Below are 27,206 nucleotides of genomic sequence, written 5' to 3'. Positions count from 1 at the left end.
GTATTGCCTAATATCTACTCTTAGTGCAGTATCTCTACAGTTGAGATGATGCACACATACCCCACCACCATGCTCCCTTGTCATGGATATTCTGCAGCTGCTGCTGGCACGCTAATCAGGCTAACTCCATGTTCTTCTTACATGAAGGAGAGACGAACGGTCTTGTTTACAAAGTCCGGCTGTAAAACAGTGTTTATATGCAGTCAACATATAATGTACACTATTAAGATAGGTGTGTGGATCTGAATGTCTCTCCATATCCTTATCTCCTTTAGAATTACATTTTTGTGAGAAATGTGTGATTTTTTTTTTAATAATGGTTTGATAATTTGCCCAAAATGGGGACGCCAGGGTTAATTTGGCAACTGCAACCGTGATACTTTATCTTCCTCTGTCATCCTACACAGTGAATGTTAATTTAACTCTCAGTGTTGTAATTCAATTAGCACGGTGGATATGGCTGTGCTTTACAATACATTTTAAAGAAGTTGTTAAACGTAAACATGCATTATGCTGCGTTCACACTGGCAGATACAAAAGATACAAAGATACAAAGCTACACAGCATTTTTGTAGTTTTGAATCTGAAGTTGAAACCAGCTCAACTTATTTGTACAGCAGCTTTGTAGCTGTTGTAGCTTAGGTAGCAACTACAAACGTTGGATGTATTTTTGCATCTTCATGTCTCTGTCTTCCATTGAAAATGAATGGTAAACTGTATCTTTGTATCTGCCAGTGTGAACGCAGCATTATCCTTGCTTTGAATCCCAGCTGTAATAGGCTCTATGGCTATGCACAGCAGCCATATTGGGAATGAATTGGGCCCCTTCCTTACTTCCTTCACAGGTGTTACCAATGATGCTAATTAAGGCTCTGTTCCATTTAGTGTGGCATAGTGGTTGTCTTATTTTCAAGGACCCCCATAACTCTGTGTAGTTATTTGGCCCCCATAACTCTGTGTAGTTATTTGGTACAAATGGAACCAAATGGACCCTTACGGGTCCATTTGGTTCCATTTGTACACTCTCAGAGTTACACACCCACCATAAGGGGCCATTTGGGAACCAAAATGCAGTGTTTCTAGTGAGCCAACATGCACAATATCAGCACCCTAACCAGAATGGAACAGAGCCTTCATTAGTATCATTGGTAACACCTTTGAAGGAAGTAAGAAGAGGCCCAATTTCTTTCCAATATGGCTACCTGTGCTCTCCATGGAAGGCTGGATTTCGGTGGACTCGCCTTTGTAGCAGTACTGTATGTTACCACAACACCACAGGCACGGTCTCTGATGGGGAGAGATGGAACAATGATGACAAGTCATAAATATTTTCAATCGTCAACTTACCTTCTGTGAGATGACAAGGCAACACTTACTGGCAAATGGGTTTGACTCATGGGGCTTATACCATATGGCAGGTTCCTGATGTCAATATATATCAGATGTTTGTTTCTTCTGATAATAAAGAGTATGGGAAAATTGATATCTCACAAAAGCAGTATAATAGCCTTGGAGAATATACGTGGGCAGACACAGAGCGTGCGTGCGTGCGTGTGTGTGTGTGTGTGTGTGTGTGTGTGTGTGTGTGTGTGTGTGTGTGTGTGTGTGTGTGTGTGTGTGTGTGTGTGTGTGTGTGTGTGTGTGTGTGTGTGTGTGTGTGTGTGTGTGTGTGTGTGTGTGTGTGTGTGTGTAGACATGTATGCAGGGCAATCACGGGACATCTTCTGATTTATCTAGGGAGATTTGCGGCTGCCAGTGGCTACAGCACTGGGAGTTCAGGGGGACCACACACACACACACACACACACACACACACACACACACACACACACACACACGCACACAGAGTAAACAAAACCCACTTCTGCATCTGTTTGTGTTACTTTGGCGTGCCGTGTGACAGTGAACTGTAGAAGCAGGAGGCCAGTCTCATGACAGAGCTGGGTTTTTCCTGCGTGAACACGTCTTACAGTAAGTCCTGGGTTTTATGGAAATATGGGTCAGAACCTCAAAAGGGTCAACACAGAGCATGTGTCCCAGGCTATTAGGGTATTAACATTCAGTGGGTTTAAGCACAAACAAATAGTCATTCCTCTTACTCCGTCCAACAAGCCATAAATACTCAAACTAATCTTGTGACCCGCATGCCACGCCACCAACACCAATAGGTCTGATGTTCTCCTGCTGTAGTCGTGACAAGGAATGACTGGTTAGCCATTTAAACCACAGTAAACCAATTATAGACCCCCAGGGGTCTATAATTGGTTTACTGTGGTTTAAATGGTACCCTCCTTTTTTCCCTCTACACTAAATCTCTTTGGCAAAAATTCTAGATCTTCAATCTCACAGCGCATGTTGTCTTTCAGATATTCTTTTTTTTTTTCAACTTGTTTTTGGGGGTATGTTGAAGCCTTTATTTGACAGCGACAGTGGAGAGACAGGAAATGGCAGGGGAGAGAGAGATGGGGAAGGACATGCAGCAAAGGGCCTTGGATTGTATTCAAGCCGGCTACACGAGCACGTGAGCCATTCAGCCCAAGATCTGCTACTTTTGCTGAATGTTTGCTCCCAGAACAGGACCGCAAGGGTTCATGTGGTTAATAGACAGTTTACAAAACTGTTTGGGGGGAGGGTTGCAAAATCGGAATTATTTCGGCTTTGGTAATTCTCCTCATACAAAATGAAAGACACGTAGTGCCTTTCTGCTTTCTGTGTAAATGCAGCATAAAGGAATGCTGACACAAGAGCTTTTCTTCTGACCATACAAAGAAAGAAAAAGTAGACATGCAAGATGATTCATGGTCGGAAGGCTTTTAACTGGCCTCCGAATGAAATGCAGCGATGTCTTCCTCCTCTCAAAGCAGACCTATTTTTATTGCTCTGAGATGCTTCTGAGCTTTAGACAGACAATCCCCCGAGGGATTGCCTGGTTAGAGTATGGGGAGGTGTTCCACTCACCATAATACCTAGCAGCTCAACATAGTAAAGCTTACAGGAAGCAGCAATTCTAGCAGGTTCTGGTTTTAGCGCTGAATCGTTTCTCATTTTAAAAGTGAACACAAACTGTTTATCACCAAAATTGGTGGCAAACGCTGAATGGTAATTATCTACACACACACAGTGTGTGTAGATGTTTACCTCCAATAAAGTAAAAATACCTCACAAATGTACTTTAAGTACAGTACTTGAGTAAATGTACTTAGTTACTTTGCACCACTGTAAATACCTGAAGTTGTCCCTTACTCCCTTATCTGTATGTAATGCTCAGCAGTACACGGCTCTGGAGACGACTGTTGCTAGGCGTTACGGGTGATGTCAGACCCAGTGGGGGCATTTCTTCTAGCAGGTGAAACACGACAACAGAATGTGCATCTTGGGCAGTAGGAATCATTTACAGTACAACGGGCAACTAATGCTGCGTGCAAAAGGAAACTGGCACAGTTTACAGCGTTGGGTGACATAACCTTGCAAGCTTGCACACGATGCACTTATAAAAACAGACCGTTCAGGTGTGGGAAAGCAGCGGTGGAAAGTACATTTAGTCAAGTATGTTGTACCCGAGTACAATGTTTTGATACTTTTACTCAAGTATGTTGTACCCGAGTACAATTTTTAGATACTTTCACTTTACTTGAGTGTTTACATTTGTCATTACTTTGTACTTCTTCTCTACTACATCTCAGTGATAAATTTGTACTTGGATTTAGTAGATAATTATTACAAAACATACATTTAACCAATTAAGCCCTCTATATTTCAGTTTTTCTATTTGAAAATTGTGAGCTTGTAAATTGTCAAGATTTGGTTATGTGAGTACTTTGACTTTTGTACTGCACATATATTTGTATGCCAATATGTTTGTACTACTGCTCACGTACGAATTTGAATACAGGCCTTTTATTTGTAATAGAGATATTTTTATGTTGCAATATTGCTATGTGAGTACGTCTTCCCTGCTTATAAAACATCATCATCAGGCATAAATGTAGAATCACAGCTGCAGCGGACATGTAGTGCCACCTTAAACCGTCTCATTTAAAGAGACAGAATGGAGAGGAGGAGAGGTGCCTCAATAATGCCACATACACCTTTAGAAAGACATGAAAAGCCTGTAAAATCACCCTTATAAATATGAGAGTCTGCATTGAAAGCAAAAAGCGTAACACGGCAAACACGGCAATCTGTTCACCGGTCCTTGGTAGCAATTCAATGGAAGAAATGGCTATTCAAATTGGGTCTTTCCGAATAGGAAAGTGGTCAAAGAAATGGCTTCTTTAATTTATGAAAAAAATATTCTCATTCATCTGCACTCAGGAATCTTCAACCGTTAAAACCGGGAAAGCGTCTGTGCCATTTTAGATTTTAGCATTGGCTATTCAGAAATAGCAGATATACAGCTACGAGCTTGTACATCTTCTATTTGTGAACATTTTTGATCTTGAAAGTGTTTGATTTTGAATAATTTAGAATTTCTTAACACAAATCTTCTCTTCTGGGGGTCCCTGACACAAATAATTCAGATGGGGTCCACGGCCAAACAGATATAATTTTTACAGTGGTACAGTCAGTATATATATATATATATAGAATAACACAATAATACATGTCATCAACAAATACAAAACACTATAGGCTATGTACAGAGGAGAAAAAGGAAAAATGGCGGCAGTGAATGACACCTCCTCTCTATGGGCAATTGCATTCATCTCCCCTTGTGGTCTCCTGATGGATGATTTTTCAGGCCAGTTTTGAAAGGGACCAGTGATTTACATCTTTTAATGGACCCCTGGGGGTCCCTGGACCCCACTTTGAGAACCCCTCCTTTATTGTACTATATGGTAGTTCCTGGTTGTGTGCAACACACTGGAATACTGTTTTCTTTCTTTAACCTCTGAAATGCTGTACTTCCTGGAAATAAGCTACAATCTAGAGCTAAGTGTGTTATGCTCCCATCTCACATGATAACTCACCTGTAAAGACGTGTGTGTGTGCGTGTGTGTGTGTGCGTGTGTGTGCGTGTGTGTGTGTGTGTGTGTGTGTGTGCGCGTGTGTGTGTGTGTGTGTGTGTGTGTGTGTGTGTGTGTGTGTGTGTGTGTGTGTGTGTGTGTGTGTGTGTGTGTGTGTGTGTGTGTGTGCGCGCACGCACACGTGTGTGCGTGCCTTAGTGTAAAGGGGAGGCTGTATAGGCCTGGTATAGGGTTTCCATTGAGCATGGAATCGGAATTCTCTATATGACTCTTAAATCAATTTATAGAGAAAGAGAGAGAGAAGATAAGAGACAGAGAGGGAAACCAAAATGTAGAAAGACAGGATATCGATTGGAATAGAAAGAAAGAGACCGGGTGATAAAACAAACAACAAATACAAAAAAGTGGATGAGGAAAGAGGAAATTGATAAATATTAAGCCATTAAAAACCGGGGAAGCATCTGGTGTCATTTTAGATTTTTTTTGCATTGGCTATTCAAAAATAGCAGATATACAAGCTATTCGTTCCGCGCTGCGAGCTTGTACATCTGCTATTTTGAACATTTAAAAAAAAATCTTGAAAGTGTGAGAACTGCTGTTTTAGAAGGCATTTGTAGAATTGAATCGACCTCAGGTCTTAAAGGGTTAAGTTGCCATGAAAGGCGAGAGAGAGAGAGAGAGAGACAGAGAGGAGAGAGAAAGAGAGAGAGCGAGAGAAAGAGAGAAGAGAGCGAGAAGACGAAGGATATTGCACAGAGGAGAGGATGTAATGAAAGAGTTTGCAGTGTAATAACCACAACCACCGACCGTGTCTGTGATGAAACAGTCCCTTAAAGCACTGTTTCCCAAACAGTGCTTTAAAGGGGCTACACCATGAATTTAAAAAATATATATTATATATAAATATTGCCCCTAACACGTTTTAAACAGGTTGTAAGCCTAAAAAACATCCAGATATTTTTTCTCACAATCTGACTGTCTGTCATTCCAAGCTTTTTCAGCTGCAATACCAAAACGTCCTATTGGGCAGGGGGGAGCTACTGAGCAATTCTGTCTGGCCATCATCAATGCAAAATCAGGGCAAGTGACATCACTTGCCCTGCCATTCTGAAATGGCCTGTTCAGACACGCCCATTCAGGAAATCCATGAAATGAGCAAGAATGACTGAATGTTAAAAAAATATATATTTTTTGGGTACAAGAGACACTGGGGAGCCCAAAAAATACTAAAAACCTAAAAAAAAATGAAGTTCATGGTGTAGCCCCTTTAAGGGACCCATGTTTGGGTCGCATAAAATACCTGAATTGTGAGGTTAGATGCTAAAGCTAGGGGGTGGCGATTGCCATCCCCTGGAACCCCAAGTGACGCCCCTGTGTTGGTCAAAGAATGGGAACTTGAAACTTTGTCTTTCCCAATCTGTGTTTCATGGCCTGCATATGTTATCCACTTCTGTATTCCCCATCATGCTCTATGGTGGGACGTATTATTAGCAGCATTGGCTTATTTAAAAATGGGTTTAGCGCGTCACTTAATCACCTGCCATAACCTAGCCTTTACCTATAACATCTGTTGTGGATAGATCTAGACGGTTCTATTATTAATACTTTACCCGCAGTGAGAGTAGCCTATGATAATCTATTTAAGTCCATGTTTGAGGGTGTTTAGAAGCCTTTTAGCATTTGACCTCCTAACACCACCACAACACTACTTTCAACATTTTGGTTTGTTGTGTATACAGTATAAATGGAGTGCTAATTCATGTGTGTGAGTGTGAGTGTGTGTGTGTGTGTGTGTATGTATGTGTATATATATGTATATATATATATATATATATATATATATATATTGCGTTGCTGTGGGTTGGGGGGGGTCCTTGAGGATTGTACGAAACATGCTATTGGTCCAGAGCTAAAACTCTGTTTTCGTTGCTAAAACTGGGAGGAAACAATTAGAGAGTAAAAGAAAAAAAGAAAAACATGCAATGCAGAACTAATCCAAAGTCTTCACCTTTCCATTTGGCCCCCCTAGTAGCCACTGGTGGCTGTGAGGATATTGCAAGTGGGCCCCCAACTAATTGGCAAAACAGATTGTAATGATAATATAACATTAATATTACAAAATGAACGTAAAAAATGTATAAATGTCATGGTATTTTTTCTTTACAACTTTTAAAATTCATTGTGATACCGATAAATAGGAACTTATTGTTAGTTAGTTCCGTTGATCCAAGCCGGAACACACATAAACATGCTCTGAGAATGCACTAGAGGCACTAGAGGCCTAGAGGCAGTTGTGGTCAACTGAGTTTTCATCTCTGTCGGGTGTCCAAAACTGTTACTTTTCAAGATTCAAATTCAAGAACGGCAAAAGGAGCAGATCTACAAGCTCGATAACGCGTTGCTTCGCGCTGCGTTTCAAGCTTGTAGATCTGCTACTTTTTATCTGCTCTCTTTTTATTGGAAATCTTTGTAACATGACATGAAGATCATGAAGATCTGCTACTTTTGATACTTTTGATACTACTCTGATACTTTTGTGTGACGCTGTAGTATGATGTAGTAGGGCATTCATTTACGAAAGAAAACACCAACAGTTAAAAAGATGGAGATAGAGGTTTCTGCCCAACAGCAATGTTTTGCTTTCTTACCAGGCATCATTTTGTGTCTTTTATGAATGAAACTCCCATATATACACATGTAGACTGGCCTCTATGTAGTGTACAGTATAGTGTATGTGAGGGCGTGGAGCGTATCTCAGACCTTATGCCTGCTGCTGTGAACACTTGGTGTATTATTAGTAGAATCAGATTAGTTAGAGATGGGTTTATACTGAAGCTGATATTTATACTGCCAGGACTCCTAGAGGGACCTCTCTCTTATTACAGCTGTAGCCCACCATGGTCTCTCTGTATGTCTCTCTGTATATCTCTCTCATGCTGTCTCTCACTCTGTCTCTCTCGTGCTTTCTCTCACTCTTCATCTCTGTCTCATCTCGCTCCCATCCTCTCTCCACTGCGTCACTGTGTGTGTGTGTGTGTGTGTGTGTGTGTGTGTGTGTGTGTGTGTGTGTGTGTGTGTGTGTGTGTGTGTGTGTGTGTGTGTGTGTGTGTGTGTGTGTGTGTGTGTGTGTGTGTGTGTGTGTGTGTGTGTGTGTGTGTGTGTGTGTGTGTGTGAGAGAGTGAGTAATGACAGGGGTGCAGAGGCGGATAGGGGTGGGTGGTAGCTAAAACAGAAGCTGCCTTCGTCTACCCCCCCACAACACACACACACACACACACACACACACACACACACACACACACACACACACACACACAGAATAGCAGTTATTTAAAGATCAGAGGCGAGCTTGCTCATCTCATTTAAGCTAAAGAAAGCCTTTGGAGAGATGGAGAGAGAAAGAAAGAAATCCTGAGCAAAAATAGGAAGGCAGAGAAAGATGGAGGGGGTTGGGGGGGGGATAGACAGAGAGCGATGTAGGGGGACAGTGGGAAAGAAAAAGAAAAGGGAGAGAGAGCTCCCTGGCCTGCATATATAGATGTACAGTGTGAACAGAGATGCACCAGCAGAGGTGAAGTGTACCAACGAAGGAGAGAGAGATGATGATGATGATGTCATCTTTAAACCAGAACCCCTCCCTTCTCTTCGCCTCACTCCTGCCATTTCCTCCCTCTATCCTCCTCCCCTCTCTCTCTAACCCCCCCCCCCCCACTCTCTCTCCCTCTGTCTATTCTCTCTCTCTATTCCCTCCGTCTCTCACTGTTCTCTCTCTCTCTCTCCCGGTTCTCTCTCTGCGCGCTTTCCCCGCCTCTCTCTCTCTCCAGCTGTACTATATTTAGACCTGTACTGCATGTGTGTGTGTGTGTGTGTGAGTGTGCGTGTGTGCGTGTGTTGATGCTGTAGCGAGGTGCTCGATTCGGGGCTTATATTCGTGTGCTCGTTTTTACATTCCCCTCTATTTGCTCTCTCTCTCCTTCTCAACATATCGCTGTCTTCTGCCTCTTGTTCTCACTCCCCGATTCACTTTGTCTTTTCTCCGTCACAAGGCCTGTGAATTACATCATCCATCCCTCCCTCTCTCTATACAGCAAAAGTGTGAATTTAAAAACGGATCTGTTACTTTCAAACATGGCATCCCTATTTTGGGCACGTCGTTATAGGCCAAAAAATTGTGCATTTTCTATTCAAGATTTTTCAGAATATTTTCAAATAATTCAGTTTTGCGTATTGAAGTATACTGAATTATACTCAAAACCTGTATGGCGAGAGAGGATGGAGGAGCATGATGGTGAAAGAATGTTGGATAAGGGGGTGCGATGATTAACACGATCCCCACAGGCGAGGGTTAAGGGAAGGGAGAGAGAATGACTGGGATGAAGGACGAGGGACTGAGAGCCATGAAGCGAAAGGGGAGAGGGATGAAGGGACTGCTGGGGGAAGAGGGGAAGAGAGAGGGAGAGATAGAATGGGATGAAGAGGATGAGTGGCTTTGGAGAGAGGTGGTGCCGGACGCAGGTGAGGTTGAAGGGAGGCAGTGGTGGAAGAAGTACTCACATTTTGTGCTTAAGTAAAATGACCAATACCACAATGTAGAAATACTCTGTTACAAATAAAAGTCTGGTATTCAACATTTACTTGAGTAAAAGCATAAAAGTATTAGCATTAAAATATACTTAAGTACTGAAAGTAAACGTTGTGAGCTTGTAGATAGGGCTGAATTGGTTAATGCATGTTTTGTAATGATCAAAATCTACAAAGTAACTAGTAACTAAAGTGTACAAATAACTGTAGTGGAGTAAAAGTACAATAATTACCTCTAAGTAGGCTAGTGGAGCAGAAGTAAAATTATAGAAACATTTAAATACTCAAGTAAAGTAAAAAAAAAAAGTGTACTTAAGTACAGTACTTGAGTACATATACTTAGTTACTTTCCACCACTGTAGGGACTAGGGAGGGATATTTTCTCAACTTGAGCCCAGGGGCAACGCTGTGGCTCAGGAGGTTCCCAGTTTGATCCCTGGATTCTCCTCCTGGCTGCCTGTTGAAGTGTCCTTGAGTTTTACCTCGATATGTATCGTTTTGGAAAAAATAATTGTCATTTTGAAAAATAATCTTTTTTTGCAATAATAATAATGCAAAAACAGAAGTATTTGTTTGCATTTGCTTCCCCCCCCCCCCCCCCCCCCATATATTTATAAAAAAGTGCCATTTAACGTATCGGCTCACCCCTACCTATGAACATACTAGTGTTCTTGCATGTTTCCTCCGCCACCAGTGTGTGAATGGGTGAATGTGAAATGCATTCTAAAGCGGCGCTTCTCAAAGAAGTTTTTAACATGTAGCACTTTGAGATTTGCTTCAAATATAAAGTGCGTTACAAATAAAATGTATTATTATTATTAAGTGGAGTCTGGGGAACCCCAGGGATCCTTGGGGGGGGTTCCAGGGGGTTCTAGCTAAAGTAGTTAATATAGCGTCACAATTATTTTAACCACTTTATCCATTTATACGTTAGATATTCAAAAATAGTAGATCTACAAGGTCATCACTTCGTGCCGCGCTGCAAGCTTGTACATCTGCTATTTTAGAATATCTTTTTAAAAAGTTAAATCCTGGCTCCTGGGATACAAGATGCAGGTGTGGATGACGGTGTCGGGGGCGGAGCACAACGCTGTGTATTTGGCTTGGAGGTCCGTCGAGCGCGTGGGCGTCTGTTGGGAGTACACAGAAGACCCCTATCTGGAACCTGAAAGATAGAGTAAAAAGAGTGGAGAATGGGGCGGTGGAGGGAAGCGAGATACTGTACAAACCAGGCCATGAACTGGCTCACATCATGACAAAAGGGAGACCACACACAGGATTAAACTTTATTTCGAACTACAAAAAGACATGAACTGTGCATAAAATATGAGGACAGTCAGTGATATCAGTAGTGTAAAGTGTGTATGGCTGTGTGAACATGTACTGTATGTGCAGGTGCAAAAAGCAACTTTACTGAAACCAAATCAAACAAAACCAAAATAAGCATGCAGTGATATAGGAGAGAGAGAAAAATATTACTGGCCAGCCTGCTTTTATACCCAAGGGGGTGATTGGGACCAGGTGTGTCTCGCCCCCAAGACACACCTCAGCAGGCTGGCCCTATCCTCCTACACAGGAACAGAAAACACAATTAGCATCAAACCGAACCAACACCACATCATAAATGGCAGTTAGACATGGCAAGGTACAGTATATATATATATATATATATATATATATATATATATATATATATATATATATATATATATATATATATATATATATATATATATATATATATATAAAAACGTTGTATCTTCTCTAATCGAGTATCTTTGATATACCTCACTGATTGGCGTGAGGGGAGGAGATAAGGGAGAAGTGGCTATCAGAAGTATCAGGTAGGACGAGGAATCGTAATCATCAGACGGATTGATGACAAGTGGGGAAGGAGTTGTTATCAGCTGAGTAATCAGGTTAGCGGGGGAGCTGATTATATCATATGAGAATGTTATCAAACGTGGTCTTTACTCCTGACCGGTCATTGTTCCTACTAGCTCCTGGTGGGCCTGCATTGGTCGAAGCTGTTTGGATTTTAACGTTTTCAGATTTTTCATTCTTTTCGACTGTGGGAAAGGGAATTATTTCGAAGAATGATTTTGATTTTGGTTGGTATAGTATATACAGTAACTCACTGTATATATCTTTCCAGTGATCTTTGGTTATTCCAGTAACATTGATAATGGATTGGCCTTCCTTAACTTTTTATTTGGCGAGGATGTGGTATTTAATTTACAAACGCACCTTCCTTGTTGCAATGTACAGTGTGCATGTTCACAGCCCCAGAGACCTGCCCTACTGTCTGTATCATGTTATCATATATTTTCTGTTGCATGTCCAAAACTGTTACGTGTTCCCGTAGATCCAATGTAGATATTATTATTTAGTCACACGCTCTTGTTAATTCCTTTCATTGGTTCAATATTTATAAAACACACAGACAGACTTAACCACATTCACTTCCACTTTAAAAATGATGCAAAAATAGCAGATCTACAAGCTTGTAAATCAGCTATTTTGCTACTGTTGCACGACACTCATGTACGACAAAGTAGCATTCATTTACAAAAAAAAAAAACATAATTAATTTGAGTTGAAAGTTCGAATATGGAGATGTTTCTGCCCGATAACAACGATATCCACCTCCCTCCTCCAGTGCTCTTCTTCACCTCCTCTCTTTCTGCCTCCACACGCACGCACGCACGCACGTGCGTGCTCGTGCACACACACACACACACACACACACACACACACACACACACACACACACACACACACACACACACACACACACACACACACACACACACACACATATATATAATTACGGGTATGTGTGTACGTACGTAGGTATGTATGAAATTTAGATAGATAGCATGTTATGTAGACAGATGCCAGGTCATTGCTGACCTGGCATCCTATAGTGTGTATAGTCTCAATGTACAGATTATTTACTTTTTTAACCACATGCGCTAGCGCGGCTCTATAAACAGCACTAGTCTTAGTCCGACACCCGAGTGACATTTTGTGACACCTAAGTGTCATTGGCTGTCCTGGATGTCCATCACACTTCCCCCCTTTTAAGCCCCCCTTTTAAGCCAATGGGGAGACGAAAATGTAATGGACACGTTAGTCAACGAATTAGACGAGACGAAAATGTTAGGGCGGGACGAATGGAGAAGAGATCCAATCAGAATTACTCTTTTTGAGGGACTAGTTGGGAAGGGAACCAATCAGAACGATCCTCATTGTTAGTTAGGTTGATCCACCCGGAAGCAGACCATATTAGGGGCCAGCATGGACGAACATAAATCACAATAAAGACAACGCACGGAGTTACACGATACAGGCGGAGGGTTAGCCTAAATGCTAGCGTGCTTCATTAGACCTAGTTTGGCTATTAAGTTATTATTTGGCCATGTTCACACTGACTTCAATCTTAGCTATTGTTGGGAAGACCCGTGTGGTGTCACAAAATGTTGCCACCACTTATATAAAAAACATTAGAGCGTTAATCTGCGACGCTAAATGTTGCCAGGTTTGGCGAGAGAAACAAGCAATCCAAAAAACAAGTAATCAGGTCTATGCAAAGATTGGGGCCAAAAAAGCCTGCCGCATGCGGCTTTATTATGACTTTGGTCATTCTTGTTTGATATTCTACCGTTAGACTGATGATTCTTGGTTTACTTATGATCCTAGATTCCTATTTATTTCCATTTGATGTTTTACCTTGTGTTGTCCTTGCTTACTGTAAATCACTCTGGATTAAGAGTGTCTGCTAAATGCCTAATTTGTACACATACATACAGTATATTGTGCATACTGTACATACATACATTCATACATACATACGCTACAAAAATATATGCATGCGTGTGTTCGCAGAGGAGGCCAACGGCCCGCCCTCAAAGAAAATAAAACAGAACATTGGAATGATGTTATGAAGAGGTTAATTGCCATAGTCTAATAAGGAACTTTAATGGTCTGGCTTGTCGATCGATCCAGTAATGAGCAAACACGTCAGGTGAGCAAAGTAAAAAAAAGAGATTGCAGACCACTAGCTACATAGGCAAAACAATATGATTTCTGCTGTTAATTTGATTTAATTGTTTAACCGTGATTTTTATCGTGAAAATGTGTGCAATTCTTTAATATATATATATATTTTTAAGTGAACATTTGTAACTAAAATCTTTGCTTCTGGGGGGGGGACACACAAAATATTTTGAGATGGGGAAATAAATACATATCATTTTGGGTGGTCCTCGACGTGAAAAAGTTTGAGCAACACTGATATTATAGTAACATACGTTTTTCAGAAACCAGTTAGGATGTATAAGACATTTGTAGATGTGTTACCGGATTGAATCGATTACGATGTTTTTGTTTTCTGGAGCTGTCCAAGGTGTAAATCCTTGAAACGGGTCCCCAGATCCTTAAGGCTGCCTCTAGCTGTATGCATACACACACACACACACACGCACACGCACACGCACACATGCATGCACACATCCATAATCTCTGTTCCTGTTTCCCTCCCTTCCATCTTTGCACTTGACTGTGCTCTTTCAGTCCCAGCATGACGCGTCTTCATACAATTACTCTCCATTAAAAATGGATTAGATTTCACCTTCACAGTCTGGGTTAGTGAGAGAAAGAGAGAGGGGGGGTGAGAGAGAGAAATCCTGGAGAAACGTAGGAAGGTAGAGAAAGATGGAGGGAGGACAGAAGTTAATGAGCACCCCTTGTCTAGGGAAAGATTCTTGCATCCTGCCGCTATAGTCATAATAGCCAACAGACAGCACAACTGTCTCGAGTCCACTTCAATTTAGCCTCATTAAGATCCGTGCTTCCCAACAAAGTCAAGACATCAAGATGAAAACAAGCATCAAACTTTACTCTCTGCGTCTTAAATTGTTATGATTATTATTATTTTTTCATTCCGTTCACACAGTGTTCAGTGGGATGTGTGAATTGAGCTGTCACACATTTTCCAATTACCCGAGAAATTGGCTGCAGCACTCGTATACAAGTGTCAAATGGACAAGCAATGGTCAACCGCATGAATTTTAATGATGATCATTGAAAACTATTTTTGTGTTCCCTGCGAGCAAGGTTACAATAAAAATGAAAAAAGAAAAGCTGTGAAGCAGTGCATGTAACGCATGCCCTGCAAATGTCTCTTTGAAATAATGCGTTCCCTTTCACTGGTGGTGTGATCTGGACAGGGATCACAGAGACCAGCCTTTGGATGTCTTGAGTCTTTCACTGCAGAAATGAGACTTGAGTAACAATATTCCTTCTCAAAGCAATTAAACTTTAAAATGATGTTGCTGCCTTGGCGTAACCTTTTCCTTCTAACTTCAAAGACAGAGTTCAGATGAGAAAGACACCTGGGAACAGACTTTTATACAAGATTTCCGCCCTGATGTTAGTGACTGTGTGTCGGTCTGATCAAGATGTTTAGCCAATTGACGTATCCCTTCCATTACTTTTGTCATATTTCTTCAACTTTTTTTTATGTGTTATTACTGAACAAACTTACTTCGCTATCTTTTAAATATAAGCTTCTAGGTGATGTACCCACCCTCAAAGGATCTGTTTCTCAAGTTGATATTTATGTTGCCGTGAAGAAGTCGTGGACATAACATTTTTGTTTGCTAGACCTTTCAACTGAAAATGCAAAAACAATGACATGACTTGAAAAAATGACAAAACGTAAAGGCAACCGAAAGTTGACTGCGCGTCTCAATCAAGTTTCAAGTCTCTGCAAGATGGTCTTCATCCCATACTGAATCCAATGGTTCCCTCAAAAATCTAAAGTACCTTAAGAGCTTTGGTCGGTATATTGTAAGTCAATGGGCTAAACATGCCATGTAAAGAAGAGATGCAGTCCCAGTGTATTGTTTGGGGGAGCAGATGGTCTTGGTTTGCCCTGGAGAGGTGAGGGGGTCTGGGGCTGGGAGATGGTCCAATCAGCCCTGCTCCTCCTCACACTCCCACCTGGGAGGGTTAAGAAGGGTTAAATCTAATCCCCTCACTGTGTGTGTGTGTGTGTGTGTGTGTGTGTGTGTGTGTGTGTGTGTGTGTGTGTGTGTGTGTGTGTGTGCAATGCCGGGTAGCCCCTCCTAATACAATTACTGTACAAACTGTACAAAGAGTTCACATTCATTTCTGGTCATTGTCGTCTGCAGGCGAAGCTCTATTGTCTCCATAGGAAAAAGAGGAGAGATCTAGTCTGTCAAATGCCTCCGGCTGCCCTGTTCTGCTGTAGTACAGCAATACTCACATGTAGTACTACTGTACTCACTGTAGTATTCACTGTCCTCTGTGGTACCATTAGGTTGACTATGAACATCCGTAACAGTCCACTTGACTAGAGCTTAATCTGGGTCTGAAAATGTGAGGCTGGCCTGAAACCCCCCCCAGCTTAAATCAAACAATCCCACAATTTCAGAGAATGAGAATTTTCAAAGGAATGATGAGTAATAATAAATAAATAATTAAAAACATATATATTTGTAAGTACTTAAAAAAAAGGAACTCCAATGCCTTTAGGGTATTTTGTATGTATGACGTCAAATACTCTGGAAAACAAAATGTCCGACATGTAAATATGGTCACTTTATCCCAACTTTGCCAAGGGTATACTTTCTGTTTCAATAAGCTTTTCTATTTCCAATCTATCTTGTTTCTTTTCACCATCTATCATTTAATTCAACTTGTATCAGAGTGTCAAGACCCACATTTCATGCGCTCAACAACACTGAAACCCTAATATTTGAGTGCTGCGATTCAGTCACAGTGTCATTCATCATACGGCTCCCCGGGAATTAGAATGAAGCACTACCATTCTGCCAAGGTCGGGTAAAAACCTCACAACCACAGCTTTGGTGTTTGTTATGAATGCAAGCCAATTAGTGGTTTGATTTGTAAAAGCCCTGTATACATCTTCGATCTTCGTATGACAAAGCTCACAATTGCGTTGTGAGCTTGTAGATTTGCTATTTTTGCTATTTTTGAATTAAGAAACTATTGAAAATTAGATAGGGACGACAGGGTTAATGTGGTTCCATACGGTCTACCTTTCCCTAAAGGAAATGCATGTAATTAATTCTGTCTGACCATTAGTAGGGATAAAACATATCCCCACCGGCCATACAAATGAATCACCAGATGGAGGATATCAAAAGAAGCAAATCAAACCCTGTTTATGCGTTCCCCTTTATTCGCCGGGCAGGTTTCAAAGTTCTGGGTACCGTGAAACCCACGCGAAGTGTGGCTTCATAAACAAACCATGTGTGTGACACCATTTTTCTGAGTCCCTGTCTCATGGAGCGTGTTTGGAGGTACAAGCTTTTAATCTGGCAGCCTGCAGCACATTGTTGTTCATTCTGATGAACACATTCACAGAATGAGACTGACAGGGAATGGCACTGAGATACAACATAGCTCTCTGGAGGAAGGTGTGTGTGTGTGTGTGTGTGTGTGTGTGTGTGTGTGTGTGTGTGTGTGTGTGTGTGTGTGTGTGTGTGTGTGTGTGTGTGTGTGTGTGTGTGTGTGTGTGTGTGTGTGTGTGTGTGTGTGTGTGTGTGTGTGTGTGTGTGTGTGTGTGTGTGTGTGTCTTTTCCCCTCATTACCTTTGAGATAGAGAGCTGACTATATATATATACATGTGTATATATATACAGTATACAGATCAAACACACAAGTCTAGTGGCTTCACAACAAAGCTGAATCTCGCCTCAGCCTCCAGCCATGGTGTCTAGGCCCTCTTGTTTTACCTCCCTCTCTCTCTGTCTCTCTCTCAGATCTTGGGTCGGCTTATCAGGGACGCATTCAGACATGAATGAAGCTCTATAACCCTTTCTTTGTAAGGCGCCGAAAGCCCTGAATACCTTGGTCCACTTGCCTAATGTCTCTCTCTCTCTCTCTCTGTCTCGGCAGATGCCCCGGTGGCAGAGCTCCATGACCTGTTCTGTAAGAAGCTGCAGCAGTGCTGTGTGCTGTTTGATTTCTTGGACTGCGTGGCCGACCTAAAGGGCAAGGAGATCAAGCGCGCCGCTCTCAACGAGCTGGTGGAGAGCGTGGCCACCAGCAGAGGAGTCCTCATAGAGCCCCTGTACCCAGAGGCTATCAAGATGGTAAGACATGGAGCCAAGGGACACAATAGAGTACCGAAGTCATTCGCTCATCCCCTGGGTCACGGACGTGATTTCTCTATGGAGAATAACATTGGGCATCTTAGAATTGTCTTGGGCATCTTAGAATTGTGTTCCAAAAATAAACAAATTGTCCCGGCGCTATTGTCAGGGAGGTGGCTCTGTATCGTTTATGATAGTCAGTCACTCATATTTGATACAGTCTGTTTCTGGTGAAAACTTTATGAATTCGGCGGCGGTAACGTTAGCGTTTTCTGTCAGTTGATGCTTTATATTCATATGAGCCAAACCGCCGTGCTCATTTGTTTACACGATATTAAACGAGTCTATGGGAATTCAGAATGGGGGGGGGGGGGGTGTGACCCAGGTAGGATGCGTAAATTACGTCAGACTTCGGTGCTCAATTATTGTCCACAACAGTGGAAATGTACCTTTTGCTTCATCATTTTTTTTTTAAACAGTGCAGTAAATAAACAATACAGTTAACCATTTTTAACCCGGCGTCCCTATGTTGTGCATGTCATTATAGACAAAATAATATCTATATTTTTTATAAGCTCAGAATTGTAATTTTTTTTTTGCACAAATAGCAGATCTACAAGCTACAGACCCATCTCATCACAGCGCATTCTGAGCTTGTAGAGCGGCTATTTTCAGTATTCACCATTATGAAAAAAATGTATAGGGCTTAAATATTAACAACAACAACAACAACAACAAAAGTTATTGGTGGCTGCATGAGCTCTATAGCGCCTCCACGAAGTAAGCACATCAGATTCATTCATATGTTTTGCTCACCATGTTTACAATCTTTGGTCAGTTTATTTCTATTCTTGGCCTACAAGTTTCCATACTAAGTTGACAAAACAATAACTCTTCATCAAAACTTGATATCTCAATGTTTAATTCGCAATATCAAATCAGATATGTATAAACACTCTTGTATAAAAGCTAAAGAACACTGAAGGTTGTGTGTTATAGTAAATAACATCACAGCTAGATTGTAATGATGTAATGTAATTTATAAACATGTTATGTAATTTGCTGTAACACACACTTTGTTCTGTTGCTTGATTGTAACCAACTATAAGATGTCCTTTTTGACATCATAGAAACACACTTTAGTAGTGCTTCTCAAAGTGGGGTCCTTGAAGGGGTTCCAGGTGGTACCCAGCTAAATTCAGTTTAACCACTTTAACCCTATACATCAGCTATTTGAAAGTAGCCGATCAACAAGCTCACAACCCGTCTCATCAATTTACAATAGCAATTTACGCATTTAGCAGACACTCTCAATCCAGAACAATTTGCAAGGTAAACAAAAGGTCATACATCAAATTCATAGAAATAGTACTCTAAGATCATAGGTAAACCAAGAACCTATCATCAGTCTAAATTATAATATCAAAAGAATTATAATCTATACATTCAAATTATACAAACTGTAGGATGCCAGGTCAATGAATGAACCTGGCATCTGTCTACATAACATGCTATCTAAATGACATTTTAACCTTTGCATAAGCCCATGCAATGTTGTCAAGTCTAGGGCAAGTGCTACGGGCTAAGGTGAAGTCTGAAGAGGTGAGTCTTCAGATTACGACGGAAGCATCGATACTGCTTGATGATCGAGGGATGAATGGATGGATGGATCGTTAGATGGATAGATGGAAGGATAGAGGAATAGCTTGTTTGAGAGATGGATAAATAGTAGGGGTGTAACGATACATTTTAACAGTGATACGATACGCATCACGGTTGACGATACGATACATTGAGGATATTGGGTCATTCATGGGGACACGATACAATACGATTCAATGATTTCAAATCGATACAGTAACTATTTAGCAAGGAAATTAAATCTGTGTGAAACGTGTGGATAGTGCATGTATTATTATGGAGATAAATAAGTAAACACTGGCAAATACATGGACATTGTATTTGAACACATATGGACAAACCCGCACCTTGACATGAACACAGAGAATACACACATTTATCAATGTGTGTATTCTATAGCAAATATAGCAGATCTACAAGCTCACTATCTGCCTATAGTGAGCTTGTACATCTGTCTATAATGATGACATGCCCAAATTAGGGACGCCAGGTTGAAATGTTTTAGAGACAGTGCATTACCCGCAGGCTGCATGCAGACTAAAACCAACTTTAACATCTTGGTCTACCTGCGCTCGAGGAGCGCACATACATTAGTCACAGCATTCCCTCTTATTTATCCAGAGACACATAACCATAAATATTGATCTGAACGATGTTAGACCTGCAGGATGAATTTGCAAAGATGAAATGTAGACAATAGTTTTTGTTGGCTCAGTGCAGTATGGATTTGTAAAAGATTCAGACCTTTGATTTTGCTGTTATAAATACGCCAAATTTCAGCTAAACACTATACTGTTGTTGTTGTTGTTGTTGCCGTTTTTACATGTATCAGCGCTAGTTTCCTTTTGCATAATAAATAGGCGTAGTGGATTGTTTTTTACTGTAATATCACTATGCTTATATCATGGTGGTTGGGTATACGATTTCACTAGCTTGCACCCATTTTGCTGAAAAAGGCAAACTCACAAGACGAGACAGGAGAAAGAGAGGTGGATTGATGGATTGACGATAAAAAGAAAAGAGAGACTTATTGACTACCATAACTAGAGAGAGAGAGAGAGAGAGAGAGAGAGAGAGAGAGAGAGAGAGAGAGAGAGAGAGAGAGAGAGAGCGAGAGAGAGAGAGAGAGAGAGAGAGAGAGAGAGAGAGAGAGAGAGAGAGAGAGAGAGAGAGAGAGAGAGAGAGAGAGAGATGAGAGAGAGAGAGTGAGAGAGAGAGAGAGAGAGAGAGAGAGAGAGAGAGAGAGAGAGATGAGAGAGAGAGAGAGAGAGATAGAGAGAGAGAGAGAGAGAGAGAGAGAGAGAGGATGGGTGCTTGAAATGGAGTACAGCTGGAAAAGGAGAGGAACATTAGTAGAGAGGGAAGGCGAAGAGGACAATGAAAGGAGAAAAGCTACCATGTTGATTCATTTAACTTAAGGTTAGGTGGTAGTTAGGCGTTAGTTAGGCGTGGTAAGGATATGGGGGTGGGTGTTCAGAGCACCCTGATAGTGTTTCCTTTACTAGTGATGTCAGACAGCTGAATATCCAGAGGTGAGAGAGAGGTGATATACGGTAGTCTAAAAAAAAAACATTTTATTTATGTAAAAAACTAATCCTGTTCTCCTAGCTGTTCTTTTCTCACCAGGTTATACAGTGAAATAAACACATTCAAAATTCATTAAAAAAATCAAAAAACATTAAAAAAAACAATAAAAACAATTAACACTGAAGACAGACACTGGTGTACTGTATATAGGCCGTGGAACATGCGCAGCAGCTCGTTAACAAAGCGTGACATTGGATTAAATGTGCTGAAGACAAAATACGACAGAGAAGGAGGAAGATGACATACAGGAAGTTATAAGAGGAGGGGGAGGGGAGGTATAGAGGGAGAAGGATACAGTTACTGGAAGGAAGGAGGAGGAGGGGAAGAGATGGTTCAGGGAAGAGGAAGCTAGCTCTCTATGCTTGTTAAATTAAAACTCCTATAGGGTTTAAATGTCCAGGGAAGTAGCTTGACATAAGCATGTGTGAACTTGTCCCCTTTTGAGGTCCCAGTGAGGCTGAGATGTGCTCATGTGGTGTGACTTAGAGAAGTTTCATTAATATGAGCAGATTGAGCACTAGGTCATGGGAATAGATGAAAAGGACCTGGTATAGCAGCGCGATGGTTCCCAAACTTTTTGGCTCGAGACCCAAAAGAGTCTTTAATTTGCTTCCTGTTCTCCTATCGAGTCATAGTGAGAGATGATTCTGTCCCGCAGTGTCATGTTCCTCTATTTCACCAGTGGTTAAATCCTCTGTCTACTACAGTGGTTCCTAAACCTTTTATGGATCAGGGCCCACTTGAAAATCACATTTTCCAAGGTTTGTAATAAAAACATACAATTATTTATTTAACATTAATTGTTTTTTTAATTAATGTTATATGATCATAAAATATTGAGTGTTTTGCCAATTATTTGGGCGCCCCCTTGCGGTCCACCAGTGGGCCCCTGGCCCACAGGTTGAACATCGCTGCTCTAGTACCATTATAAACCCTTCTACTACAACCAGTGTTGTCTTCGCGTGGGTGTCTCTTTCCCCAAACCATTACTGCATTTCTGTTCTCCTTTCTTAGGACAATTCTGTGGTTCCTAAATAATTGAGGTTTGCGTGGTGGAGCTATTGGGGAAACATTTTTGTGTGTCACAATGTCAGTAAATATACAATGCCATTCTGTATGTTTTCTGAATTGGGAGGGAAGGAAGAACCTCTATAAAGGATCATGAAGGTACTCATTGGTTCTCAAAGTGGGGTTCTTGGGGGGGCGGGGAGGAATCTTTGCTTCTGGAGGTCCCTGGCACAACATATTTTCAGATGGGGGGGGGGGGGGGTCCACGGCCAAATACATATCATTTTGGGGGTCCTTGACATGAAAAAAAGTTTGAGAACCACTGCACTAGCAAACGCAAAGCTGTCTCCCTGCCAGCTCTACCTCTGTGGACACATTGTACCCTTTATCAGCCATCCCCACACACACACGCACGCACGCACGCACGCACGCACACACACACACACACACACACACACACACACACACACACACACACACACACACACACACACACACACACACACACACACACACACACACACACACACACACACACACACACACACACACACACACACACACACACACACACATTCAGTGAGCGACAGTCAGATCTTTGTGACACGCATTTATCTGCTCTTGTGGTTATTTCTTTATTATGGCGTACTATTACACCGAAGGCATGGTGAGCAGTATGTGAGGCACATGGGAAATAAAGAGAACTCTATGTCCTATAAACCCCTTGGCTGTCAGCTGTCCTAACCTTGAGCCTGTCACAACATAATAAGTCCTAATCCATAACAGCAGGACTAAAGTGTAAAACAACATGCATGGTTGTAGAAATTAAACACAGCAACATATTAATAACACTGTAAGAAGAAAATAGAAATAGAAAATGCACTGAATTATTACATTAACATGGACTTGACAAATGACAATCCAAAACCATGGGGCAACTTCAGACTTAATTAAGACAAAATAAGGGTCTGTAATAGATTATCAATTCTAAATAAATTATCAATGGTGGGACAGGACTTAAAGTTAGAGTAAGTGATATGTTTTGGTTAAAAGGTTAAAGCTCTATATTCTGATACTAATCATTGCTATAGAGTGTTTGTTCAGTGACAGTCAGAGGTTTCCCTGTCTCTCCATCTCTTTAATAAACAGAAAATACACTTTCAGGTGGGTTGCCAATTTTCAGCCAATCAGGAGAGAGTACCCACGTATCAGCTTAAATTTTATAGTGTTCCAGTTCCAATTTTGTCTGCTCATTTCTTTTGAAAGTGATGACACACAATTCACTTGCTTATCCGGTTTCCTGTGTAAGTTCTATCTCCTAATTGGATAAAATTGGTATCCCGATCTGAAAATGCAAAAAAGTTTACTAAAGAGTTGGAGAGACAGGGAGGGAGACTCCTGTAACTGAACAAACACTATATAGCAATGAGTACTATGAGAATATAGAGCTATTTTAGTTTAACAGATGAAAATCACTTACCCATACCCTACCTTTAATGAGATGTAAGATTATTATACTTCAGAGGCAGCAACAGAAAATGATCTCCTTTGCTTTTGAGAGGTGTTGGGAACCAAAAGGAGTTGTTGAGAGGATGACCTACTGTAAGTGACCACGGGGCAGAAAGTGGAGATAGCACTTAGCAGATCATTGATGTATTGTGGAGCTAATCCATGTAGGGCTTTAACCGATTAAGACCTGAGGCCGATTCTAAAAACGTCTTTTAAGTTTTCTGAAAAACGTATGTTGCTATAACAGTGGTAATCAAACCTTTTCATGTTAAGGACATTTGGCCGCCGACCCCCCATCTAAACATATTTTCCAGATGTAAAGATTTGAGTTAAAAATGTTCGGTCTAAAAATATATATATATTCAAAGATTTGCAAAAATGTTCACGATTTTTCTAAAATATCAGATGCTCAGCTTGTACATCTGCTGTATAAAGTATACACCACATCTGTATATAAAGTAGTAAACCATTATTAGTATAAAATAATGGTTAAATTGGTTCAAATCTAAAATGACACGATGCTTTCCCGGTTTTAATGAGTTAAGTGGAACTATACTGATGGACAGATAGAGAGGGATCGAGAGAAGGGGGGGGCACCATAAGAGTGAATTGACCAGTGATCAGGTAAACTTGTGTTCTCTCCTCTCCAAGTTTGATATTACGTTGATGAGCATCTCTCTCTCTCTAGTCTTAACAACCGAGCTGGGCATTGTGTCTCTGTGACTTTGTGCTTGACAAAAGTGAGAGTGTGAGTAGTATTTAATACGTTTGATAAACCACGTTGAACATGCCACGGATTCATATGCTCGTGGCATGCACAAATGAGAGAGAGAGAGAGAGAGAGAGAGAGAGAGAGAGAGAGAGAGAGAGAGAGAGAGAGAGAGAGAGAGAGAGAGAGAGAGAGAGAGAGAGAGAGAGAGAGAGAGAGAGAGAGAGAGAGAGAGAGAGAGAGAGAGAGAGAGAGAGAGAGAGAGAGAGAGAGAGAGAGAGAGAGAGAGAGAGAGAGAGAGAGAGAGAGAGAGAGAGAGAGAGAGAGAGAGAGAGAGAGAGAGCCCCCAAAATGTGCAGTTTGGCTTATGCGCCGAGAACAGACAGTTTTTCAGGGATCGAATGTGAGTTTGTACTGTGTAGTGCAGTGGTTCTCAAACGTTTTTATGTCAAGGAAGGACCCCCAAATTGACACTTGTTAGCCCGCGGACCCCCATTTGATAGATATGCCAGGGACCCCTCCCCCCCCCCACCCACAGCACGGAGAATGGCGTAGCCATGTTACTCGGCCGCCCCGGGTCCCGTGGCAAACTTATTTATTCAGGCTATTTAGTCAGCCTGTGGCCATGTACCTTATTTTTATGCCTCCGTTAAACTGCTTTGATGTTTTCATGTATATTTTTATTTTTATATATATATGTATATATATATATATATATATATTCTTTTGCTTTATTGTTGGTTTGTGTGCCATTTCTGTATTTCTCCCTGTAAAGCACTTTGAGCTGCATTTATGTCATGAAAGGTGCTATATAAATAAAGTTTATTATTATTATTATTATTATTATGTTTCCCATTCAACCCGAAAAAAACCCCTACGTCCGCTGTACTGCTCCCGGTTTGGCTACAATGGGAAACATGGCCACAGGCTGACTAAATAAGCGATTTAAACGGGTAGTTTCGCTGGCGACCTAAAATATTATGCAGCCGACCAAACCTTAAACATCCGTGCGGTTTAGAATCTACCATTAGTTTTGGGATACGATGTATACAAAAGGGTAAACAGCGGAGCCTTGGCGGACGTTCGCCCGATCCTGGAAGAGAACGACATAGAACCTCAGTTTTGGGATACGATGTATACAAAAGGGTAAACAGCGGAGCCTTGGCGGACGTTCGCCCGATCCTGGAAGAGAACGACATAGAACCTCATCTCGCAGCTATAGTGGAGTGAGAGGTTCTTTATGGAGCTAATGTGCATCGTCTGTGCGAAAAAAATCTGGAGTGTTTACTTTCCACACAGAGTGGGCGGGGTCTATGGTGTAGCGTCGGCGTCGGTGTTGCCATGTCCGCCGATTGTAAGCGCTTTAGGGCCAATGTTGGTGTTATAGGGTTCGTTTGGTTTGGCCTCGTTTTCATAGACCTTGCTGCTTGTTTCTCTCGAAACCTGGCAACGACGCATGCGCAGTTGGATCAAGAGTCCACCCAACCACCACCCAACCACCACCACCACCACCAACACCACCGTGAGGTTACTAGAATTATAATAGGATATTAAATTATTCTATTGCTACATTCTTATGTGAATGCTCTGATAAATGCAGTCTTTGATGTGGAAACAGTAGCCCTTATGCTGTTAATCCTCTCATAAAGTTGCTTTAACATAAGGGGGAGGGAGGGCCTTTGCGTTTTGCGGAGCCCTCTGTTAACTAGCGTAGTGAGTCTAGGAGTCGGACCACCCGGCTCACTGGTGCAACCATTTCTTTTAACAGTGGGGGTGGCAGAGAATTATAGAGTGGTTATTGTGGCGATTTACAAACATAACTTTTGATGTCATTTAATCCATGGTCCTTTTTACATTACAGGCCATAGGAAGGGATATTGAGGGGAAAATGTGAAAGTTGAATTAATAAAAAACATATTGTACTGTATGTGCATTTGAGGTGACGGTCGGAACACCTTCTAGAAATACCGAAGCGCAGGAGGCAGGTCCCATAGCCAGACTCCGGCATTAATTAACCACTTAAACCACTTATGGTTGGGCAGAGTCCCTCAGGGCTTTATGCTAGTGAATTTTCTTTTCTGTTATTGTGGGGAAAGCTTTTTACTTTGGTGAATGGTCAATTTTGATGTAGAATCCCTTCTTGATTGATTGAGTCTAAATATCATATCTTCTAAATGTCTGTTTGTCTCTCTGTTGACCTGCGTCCTTCTCCTCTCCTCCTTCCTCTTTCCCTTCTACTTCATCTTTAAAAATATATATATATATTTGTGGTTTTACAGATCTCTGTGAATATCTTCCGGACTCTCCCGCCCAGTGAGAATCCCGAGTTTGATCCCGAGGAAGACGAACCGACGCTGGAGGCGTCCTGGCCACACTTGCAGGTACAACCACACGCACGCACGCACGCACGCACGCACGCACGCACACACACACACACACACACACACACACTCTCCTCTAGAGCCTTCTCACTTGCATCTCCCCAACACTGAGAAAAAAGAAAGAAAGATAAAAAATAGAAATCAACTGAGCAGCTCTATCACCAAATGAAACCTAGAATCCCTATTCTGGCCATGTTATAATAGGTGAACATTAGGCAAAAATAAAACATCTACAAGCTTACGTGCAACGTGAGCTTGCTAGTTTTGGTGAAGAGATTTGGTGTAGATAGAGGGAAAAAAGGAGGGGACCAAGTATAGACCCCTGGGGGACCTCGGTCAACAAATGATATACAGTAGGATTTAAGTGGTTAGCTGACCTGAGCTCCTGTTGGAGCACAGTTCATCCACAAGACTCTACATCTGAGTGTGAGTTGGTTGGGTCTTCTCCTCTTCCTCCCACGCAGTCAGGTCTTCACGGACTATTTGACTGTGTGTCCTCTGGGATTCCAGGTTAGTCACATGATGCTTCCTGACCTTCCGCAGGGTGAGTCATTCATTCCAAGCAATCAGAGTCCTTCGGAAATCAATGGAAGTGAGGTAGAGGTGGATCCTTGTTCCAGTGACTGCTCTATTATGTTGTCTAGTGTATCTATGATCTGTACATGATCTGAACTTA

The 27,206-nt window shown here is 41.5% G+C and overlaps 1 protein-coding gene across 1 annotated transcript in view; it reads left to right on the top strand.

Moving 5' to 3' along the window:
* The window catches only part of ppp2r5b (protein phosphatase 2, regulatory subunit B', beta), a gene marked incomplete at its 3' end in the record, with an annotated part of 61,269 nt that overhangs the window by 11,552 nt on the left and 22,511 nt on the right, over positions 1–27,206 (top strand). The window contains exons 2-3 of the mRNA XM_084042307.1: positions 17,499–17,695; positions 26,429–26,530. Coding sequence (XP_083898433.1) covers positions 17,499–17,695; positions 26,429–26,530 — 299 coding nt within the window. The remainder of the gene's footprint in view (positions 1–17,498; positions 17,696–26,428; positions 26,531–27,206) is intronic.

Source organism: Gymnoscopelus microlampas (assembly GCF_963454915.1).
Source record: "Gymnoscopelus microlampas genome assembly, chromosome: 19".
Classification (NCBI taxonomy): domain Eukaryota; kingdom Metazoa; phylum Chordata; class Actinopteri; order Myctophiformes; family Myctophidae; genus Gymnoscopelus; species Gymnoscopelus microlampas.
This window is presented reverse-complemented; position numbering and strand designations above follow the sequence as displayed.